Genomic DNA, 9529 nt, shown 5'->3' on the forward strand with positions numbered 1-9529 from the left:
CTAAACACACACACACATTCACTCACACAGTAGAACTCCAAACAAGATAAGATATGGACATATCTTGTAATCATTTGTTATTACATTGTTATTATTACAGCTGGCCATAGGGGGCGCCAGGTAGCCTAACGGTTAAGAGTGTTGGGCCAGTAACCGAAAGGTCACTGGTTTGAATCCCTGAGCCGACTAGGTTAAAAATCTGACAATGTGCCCTTGAGCAAGGCACTAAACCCTAATTTCTCATGTTAGTCGCTCTGGATAAGAGTGTCTGCTAAATTACTTTTAAGATTTGTGTTGTAAGAGAAAGGAGAAAGAAAAAGTAGTCGAAGCAGGTGATCACTGAAATGTTTATTAATGGCTGTCAACAGAGACGGAGATACACACAGACATCGAATAAGAGAATTCACTCATACTGTACATCCCCCTCAAAGTCAGGGAGATTTCAATGAAAACTCATACTGTACATCCCCCTCAAAGTCAGGGAGATTTCAATGAAAACTCATACTGTACATCCCCCTCAAAGTCAGGGAGATTTCAATGAAAACTCATACTGTACATCCCCCTCAAAGTCAGGGAGATTTCAATGAAAACTCATACATCCATATTTTACTGACATAAAGCTACATAATAAACTAAACTGGATATGAGTGTCTGCTAAATTACTCAAATGTAAAACATAAATGAGACATGAAGACCGAAAGAAACAGCAGAAAAAAATAGAGGCTTCAAGTTGACATAAATATCTAAGAAATGACAGAGAACAAAGTGAAGAGGACTATGGTCACTGATGGTGCTAGGAAATTCAACAAAACAATCAAATAAACTCACTATTCTCTTTTCTGGCCAAACAAAAACCTCAAAACCCAAACTGTGTAACTATCAGTCCATCTCAAACATTACTAAAGACAACCTCCACTTCTACAGTAAATACTTCACTGCTATACATTTTCAAACATCTGGAAAACCGATTTCTCTTACAGGCCTACACTTGTAATAGCCCAAATATAAATTGCCCTTAACTACAGATCTAGGATTAGATTACCCAACCCTAACCATTATGAGGATTAGAACAATATCTGACCCTAGACCTGTGTTTAGGAGCAACTTGTACATCCTCATAGCCTACTCTATTGCCTAGTAACAGATTTGGAAGTAATGGCTTGGTGATTTGAGGGGGCTTTTGTAATTGAACGTGTCCAGAGGAGAATACGTATTCTGATTGGTGCTTTTCTGCAGGGGGAGGGTGAAGGCAGGGTGTGTTTTGCGTGTCTTGGGCTTGGTCCGGTCGGAGGTCGGGGGGGCTCCTTTGGTCTGAGGGGAGGTGGGGGTTCTGGTTGGTCTGGAGTTGGGGACCGTGGGGGCTGATTTGGCCACTTCAGAAGACCCAGTCCTTTTTGTTTGGGGGCTCAGATAGATCTGCATAGTCACTAAGTGAAGAGGTGAAATGAGGGGTAAAGGTTGAGGGTGAAAGTAGGGGACGAAGTGAGGTATGTTAGTGTGAGCAGATGGTGAGGGGTTGAGTTGGTGAAGTGTTGGGGTGTGAGGAGGTGGTCAAGGGTTGAAGTGTTGAGGTGGGAGGAAAAGGTGTGGATGTGTCGTGGAGAGGGAATGGGAAGAGAAGTCATGATGATACATGGTGAGAAAATGAGAGACAAGGATAAAACAAGTGTTCAAATACAGTGCTTACTTGTACTTTAGAAACCAGAAGATGTATTTGCCACAGATTAGATTTGAGCTTTTAGTAGATATTATTCCATAAACTTGACAAACTTGACAGACGTTGTCTCTTCTGAGATAGATAATGCATGGGATCAGTAACAGGTGGTGGAGAAAACAGTCATAGTATGTAGAACTCAGTGGAGGCCGCTGAGGGAGGACGGCTCAAAGTAATGGCTGGAATGAAGTCAAAGGAATGGTATCAACACCATGGAAACCATATGCTTGATACCATTCCATTGACTCCATTCAAGCCATTACTAGGAGAGCTAGACTAAGACATATCCAGTTGAGGTTAAGAATGTTATTCCAGGAGGTTGGACTGAGGCCTACCTTTACAGTGCGTCACACGCCTCGACCCTGTAGAAAACAAACACAGAAACAGAGAGCAGGTCACTCGATGTGGAGTTATAGGAGCCACTCTAACCATTTGTCAGTGGTGTAAATTACTTAAGTAAAAGTACTTTAAAGTACTAGTTAAGTCGTTTTTGGGGGTATCTGTACTTTACTATTTATATATTTATTTTTTGTCAACTTTTACTTCACTACATTCCTAAAGAAAATCATTGACTTTTTCTCCATACATTTCCCCTGACACCCAAAAGAACATTACATTTTCAATGCTTAGCAGGAGAGGAAAGTGATCCAATTCATGCACTTATCAAGAGAACATCCCTGGTCATCCTTACTGCCTCTGATCTGGCGGACTCACTAAACACAAATGCTTCATTTGTAAATTATGTCTGACTGTTGGAGTGTTCCCCTGGCTATACGTAAATAAAAAAACAAGAAAATTGTGCTGTCTGGTTTACTTAATATAAAGAATTTGAAATTATTTTTTACTTTTAATACTTAAGTATATATTAGCAATTACATTTACTTTTGATACTTGAGTAAAAGTATTTGGTTTTAAATATACTTAAGTAATATTTTACTGGGTGACTTTCACTTTTACTTAGTAATGACTTTGTCATTTTCTATTAAGGTATCTTTACTTTTACTCAAGTATGACATTTGGGTACTTTTTCCACCTCTGCCATTTATCAATGGTATGTTTCAGTAGGATCAATCTAACCAACAGCTTGTTTCCCATTTCATTAGCCTTAAATAAAGGTTAAATCATTATTATTTTTTTTTTTTATTAAACCTGGCCATTACTCTACCCAAGCACTGTTGTCCATCTTAGTGCTGCTCCCTGCTAGTGGACAGTAGACATTAAATCATTGTCTTACCTACACTGGCTGCAGGCTCCTTGGTTTTGCTGCAAGCAGAGAGTGAGGAAGAAGAAGTTAGGCACCATCCCACAAGTATGGAAATTATTCTCAATCACATCTATTCTCAATCTCACGCTTGTCTAGAACAAGGATGGACAACTCCAGTCCACGAGGGCCACAGTTCTGATGCTTTTAGTTTTTACACCAGGTTACCCAGACACAGATATAAACCAGATTGACGAACAAGGATGGAAACCAGCAGACATTCAAGGACCAGAGTTCTGACTCCTGCTCTAGGGATGTATTTGAAACTACATAAGAGCCTTATAGACTCAGTACAGAACAGTTGTAGCCACGGGAAGATGTTTGGGCATGGGGCTGCCGCTAATGCAGGACTTATAAACAGTGCACTACTGTTGTGAGAAATCCCAACAAAAATGTGATTTGTTTCAGGGCATGCTACAGCCCCTTCATCACCCTTACTTTCCGTGGCTATGTTCAGAACACATTTAAACACCCCCTCCCTCTTACTGACACAGACGTCTAAGTTCCTGTGCAGTATATGCCTACTAACCTACCTATCGCCTTTCTTACTGCCGGGGCCGCTGTTGAGCCTGAGGGGACAGGTCGGGGGCCTGGCCGAGTCTTAGAGGTACAGTCCTTCAGACTGCCTGCTGAACTCTTCACACCACTGAGGGAGAAGGGGGGGGGGGGGGGGGGTACATTAGAGAGAGTGGGACAACAGCAAGTGTATGATTAATTTGTTGAAATGTATCTAGCTAGAGTAACAGAGGAGGTTTAGTAATCATACTGTACCTCTCTGTGTTTGCAGGTGACTGTTCGTGATTGTGTACTGTACCTCTTGGCTGATGCTCCTGGTAAGGGGCTGTAGTTCCGTGTGGTGGAGGTAGAGGGCATTGTAGAGCTTGTGGAGCTTTTCTTCAGAGAGGCAAGGCTGTTCATTGATGGTCTGGATGGCTGGGCAAGAGACACAGGCCTAGCTGCTGGTGCATAGGGGAAATGTGGGTGAGGAGGGTGTGTATGTAGCATTGCCTCAGCGCTATACAAACATACTATACACATTTCTGAGCACCTCCAAGACGTAGGATACTGATGTACTAATGATTTTGTTACTTTAGACAGAAACAAAAGTAGGGTGGTTGGTCGTGAAGGATGGGCGGGTGTAATCAACGACTGTCTATCAATCCAAAGGTTGTGTGTTCGAGTCGCGTTGGGGACAACTGTAGCATTTTAGCTAACCCTTATTCTAAACCAAACCCAATTCACTTAACCTTTCATGTAAATTTACCTAACCTTTGTCTTAATTTTTTGAATTAACCTTTATTTAACTAGGCAAGTCAGTTAAGAACAAATTCTTATTTACAATGACAACCTAGGAACAGTGGGTTAGTTGTTAGCTCAGGGATTCGATCTAATTCTCCCCATAATTCTCCTTTGCTGTTATGATGAAACAAGCAACTCGGTCTCAGAGAAAGACGCATAATACTATACATCCTCCAAGATCTATGTAGGTTACATCATCCAATTCGTGCTATTGTACAACTGGGTAAGACACATGATACTGTACTTCCTCTAATTCATATGCTATTGTGTGACCCCTATTCCATTCATAATGTAACCTAACAATGAAAACATACAGTATCATAAAATGTATTTATTTTTTATTTCACCTTTATTTAACCAGGTAGGCTAGATGAGAATAAGTTCTCATTTACAACTGCAACCTGGCCAAGATAAAGCAAAGCAGTTCCACACATTGTCACGTTGTTCGTAATAATGATCGGACCAAGGCGCAGCGTGAGTATAGTTCCACATCTTAAATTACAAAGTGAAACTGGAAACAAAATAACAAGACTTACAAAGACCTGTGACAACATAGTGCTCAAACACACTATACACAAACAATATCCCATAACCCACAGGTGGAAAAAATGCTACTTAAGTATGATCCCCAATTAGAGACAACGATAATCAGCTGCCTCTAATTGGGAATCATACAAATCACAGAGGTAGAAAATCAAACCTAGAACCCCACATAGAAAATATAAACTAGAACAAAAACCCCTAGTCACACCCTGACCTACTCTACCATAGAAAATACAGGTTTTCTATGGTCAGGACTTGACAGTACCCCCCCAAAGGTGCAGACTCCGACCGCAAAACCGTGGAACGTCGCCGGAAGCTCCCCTGGTGCGTGGGGCCGGTACTGGTGGTACCGGGCTGGTGACACGCATCTCAGGGCAAGCGAGAGGAGCAGGAACAGGACGCACTGGACTGTGGGAACGTACTGGAGACCTGGTGCGTACAGCCAGCATCAATGCTGTATCGGAACGATGACACTCTTCACGCGTTGAGTACGAGGAGTTGGCACAGGACGTACTGGGTTGGGAAGGTGCACTGGAGACCTGGTGCGTATAGCCAGCATCAATTGTTCCGGAACTTTAACACACTTCTCAGGATGAGTACGGGGAGCTGACTCAGGTGGCACCAAACTGACAACACATTCCTTTGGGCAAAATCCGTGCATCCTCCACAAACTCAACAACTCTCCCATTTCGCTCTCCTCCAAATTCTCCCAGACTGGCTCTGGTTCACTTCTCGGCTCCGCCGACTGCTCCATGAGCCCCCCAAATATGTTTTATTGGGATTTCTGTGGCCTTCTTCCCCGACTTCATCACTGTCCCTCCTTCGCTGCTTCCGCCTGCTTCCATGGCAGGCTCTTGTCTCCTGCCATTATGTCGTCCCAAGTCCAGGATGTTCTCTCCCTGATCTCCTCCAAAGACCAGGATGCCATTCCAAAGACCAGGATGCACACTCCTCCAAAGACGCTCCTCCAAAGACCAGGATGCACGCTGCTTGGTCCATAACCCACAGGTGGAAAAAATGCTACTTAAGTATGATCCCCAATTAGAGACAACGATAACCAGCTGCCTCTAATTGGGAATCATACAAATCACCAACATCGAAAATCAAACCTAGAACCCCACATAGAAAATATAAACTAGATCAAAAACCCCTAGTCACGCCCTGACCTACTCTATCGTAGAAAATACAGGTTTTCTATGGTCAGGACGTGACACACATACAACAACACAGAGTTACACATGGAATAAACAAACATACAGTCAATAATACAGTAGAAAAAAATCTATATACAGTGTGTGCAAATGAGGTAGGATAAGGGAGGTAAGGCAATAAATAGGCCATGGTGGCGAAGTAATTACAATATAGCAATTAAACACTGGAATGGTAGATGTGCAGAAGATTAATATGCAAGTAGAGATACTGGTGTGCAAAGGAGAAAGATAAATAAATAAATTCAGTATGGGGATGAGGTAGTTGGATGGGTTATTTACAGATGGGCTATGTACAGATTTCTCAAGTTTTGAGGGAGCGTGCAACTGGCTTGCTGACTGCAGGAAGGTCCACCAGAGCATTCGCCAGATCATTTTATGTTAATTTCTCTACTATAAGCGACCTCCAACGCTGTTTTAGAGAATTTGGCAGTATGCCCAACCATGTAGCATGTACAAAAATATAAACACAACATTCAACAATTCAAACGATTTGACTGAGTTACAGTTCATATCAGGAAGTCAGTCAATTGAAATAAATTCATTAGGCCCTAGTCTATGGATTTCACATGATCAGGCAGGGGCCATCCATTGGGGAGCCAGGCCTAGCCAATCAGAATGTGTTTTTCCCCACAATATGGCTTTCTTACAAACAGAAATACTCAGCTGTCCGGGTGGCTGGTCTCAGACGATTGTAAATAAGAGTAGAATATCTTTCTAAACACTTCTACATTAATGTGTCAAAGATCATACTCCCAAGACATGCTTAACCTCCTCTGTTACTGGTAATGGTGAAATGTTAGCATGTCTTGGGGGCATGATCTTTGACGCTCTGTAACTTTCTCACTCATCCTTATTCACGATTCATTAAGGATGACCAGTAATCAATGGTATTCTTCAGAAACACATTCTATTCTGATTTATAGTAAAAGTGACTCCAAAATGACACAATACATGACTTACTAATTGGGCACAACATAATCCTAAACACAACCAAAACAAACTGCAAATACATTCAACAAGTGTGTAGAGTCACGAGCTTGATGTAGTCATTGCTTGCTATGAATATGGGACCAAATACTAAACTTAATTATTTTTATTTTTTTTTACCCCTTTTTCTCCCCAATTGTTAGTAGCTACTATCTTGTCTCATCGCTACAACTCCCGTACGGGCTCGGGAGAGACGAAGGTTGAAAGTCATGCGTCCTCCGATACACAACCCAACCAAGCCGCACTGCTTCTTAACACAGCCACAGGAGTCGCTGATGCGCGATGAGACAAGGATATCCCTACCGGCCAAACCCTCCCTAACCCGGACGAAAGTAGGCCAATTGTGCATTGCCCCACGGACCTCCCGGTCGCGGCCGGTTATGACAGAGCCTGGGTGCGAACCCAGGGTCTCTGGTGGTACAGCGCCCTTAACTACTGCGCCACCCGGGAGGCCTCAAATACTAAACTTTTGACTACTTTTTTTTATAAAGAATCCTTAGGGGTGTCAATCATTTTGACTCCTACCATTTTGAGGGGAAAAAAAGATTACTTGTTAAACATAATCTCTTTCTCTGAGCAATTGCATTAATATAAAATAATATAATTTCCCAAATTCTTTTTGCATACAATATAGCTCATTATTTGAATTATTTATTTTATACAGTCATTATTGCTCATCTTTATCGAGGATGTCAATCATTTCGGACCCCACTATGTGTGTGTGTACCTTTCTCAGCAGGTCCTTTCTTGGCGTTGGTGACCTGGTGTTCCTCTGAGATGTTGAGTCTCTTGAGGACGTCTGCCAGGGCCATCTTCAGAAGCTGGATCTCATCCTCCTGCATCTGCATCCGCTGCTCCAGGTATGTCAGGCGGTCTGCTACATCTATCCCGCTCGCTGCAGAGCTGCGGTCATCTGGGAAGCACAACCACACACAGAGTTAGCCCACTGAGCTAAAGCCACTGCTTCAGGTACGTCAGATGGTCCACTATGTCCATCCCGCATGCCACCAAGCTACGGTAACATAGACAGCTAATGCCATTTGTACCCAACCAGCGCCACTAACACTGTCTTAGTCCACTGAGCTAAAGCCACTGGCCATTGGGCAATTCAAGACCATGTTAAAACACACACACACACACACACACAGTTACTTATGCTTCCAGGTGATTGATATAGACTCAAATAGACTCTGAATAGAGTCACAGATTCATTACAGAAGAATGAACAGAGTCACAGACTCAAACAGACTGAATATTCACACTGATTCATCAAACAGACTGACCAGTCACAGACTCAAACAGAATTCTTCACATATCACACAGACACCTTACACAGTAACATAAATACTGTAGACATAAAAGCTGAAACAAACAATAGCACATGCACTATAATACACGCCACAGACAACAGACACACACAACACTCGGATAAAAGCCAAGAGACAATTTTCTATGAATTACATCAATAGGAGGAACACTCCTAATAAATTGCATCATTTTGTATATATATAAAAAATGTTTACGAAACGATATGAAAATACGACCACAGAGATCAAATGAAATAAATCTGCTACTACAAAAACCAAGACAATAGGTGCCACCCGTGTCCTTTTAGTAGACTCTAATCCCTATGAGAGTGATGCTCGTAAGTGACTGGTGTAATGGTAAAGATCAGAAGCTGTCGAATACCTTTGGATCCCTGTCTAGTGAGATGTCATAAAGATTCCTCATACTGGGTAACCCTTCCTCCACTCTAGAACTCCTCCTCCTACTCTCTTCTACTGTCTGACAGACAATATCTTCCTCCATCCTAGTGATTGCCAGCTCTCTCTCTCTCTTTCTTTGTGTTCCACTGTCTGACAGACAATATCTTCCTCCATTCTAGCGATTGCCAGCTCTCTCTCTCTCTCTCTTTGTGTTCCACTGTCTGACAGACAATATCTTCCTCCATCCTAGTGATTGCCAGCTCTCTCTCTCTCTCTCTTTGTGTTCCACTGTCTGACAGACAATATCTTCCTCCATCCTAGTGATTGCCAGCTCTCTCTCTCTCTCTCTTTGTGTTCCACTGTCTGACAGACAATATCTTCCTCCATCCTAGTGATTGCCATCTCTCTCTCTCTCTCTCTCTCTTTGTGTTCCACTGTCTGACAGACAATATCTTCCTCCATCCTAGTGATTGCCAGCTCTCTCTCTCTCTCTCTCTCTCTCTCTTTGTGTTCCACTGTCTGACAGACAATATCTTCCTCCATCCTAGTGATTGCCAGCTCTCTCTCTCTCTCTCTCTTTGTGTTCCACTGTCTGACAGACAATATCTTCCTCCATCCTAGTGATTGCCAGCTCTCTCTCTCTCTCTGTGTTCCACTGGCTGGTGTTCTCATCTCCTCTGTTCCAGTTCTGTCACACAGTAGAACACGGAGCTCTTCTCCCTTCCTCTCCGCTCCAACCAGCCTCACACCAAGATCACAAAATGTATATCACAACAACTGTTCTCTCCTCTCTTCCTGTCCTGTTTTC

At 42.6% G+C, this 9529-nt stretch overlaps 1 protein-coding gene across 1 annotated transcript in view; it reads right to left on the reverse strand.

The window, feature by feature from the left end:
• Positions 1–335: 335 nt before the first annotated feature.
• The window catches only part of LOC115140385 (echinoderm microtubule-associated protein-like 1), a 13129-nt gene continuing 3935 nt past the window's right edge, over positions 336–9529 (reverse strand). The window contains exons 2-7 of the mRNA XM_065026960.1: positions 7743–7928; positions 3790–3931; positions 3505–3621; positions 2949–2977; positions 2050–2076; positions 336–1427 (exon numbers count right to left, since the gene is read on the reverse strand). Coding sequence (XP_064883032.1) covers positions 1135–1427; positions 2050–2076; positions 2949–2977; positions 3505–3621; positions 3790–3931; positions 7743–7928 — 794 coding nt within the window. The 3' untranslated portion in view covers positions 336–1134. The remainder of the gene's footprint in view (positions 1428–2049; positions 2077–2948; positions 2978–3504; positions 3622–3789; positions 3932–7742; positions 7929–9529) is intronic.

The sequence above is a fragment of the Oncorhynchus nerka genome, linkage group LG13, assembly GCF_034236695.1.
Source record: "Oncorhynchus nerka isolate Pitt River linkage group LG13, Oner_Uvic_2.0, whole genome shotgun sequence".
Classification (NCBI taxonomy): Eukaryota; Metazoa; Chordata; class Actinopteri; order Salmoniformes; family Salmonidae; genus Oncorhynchus; species Oncorhynchus nerka.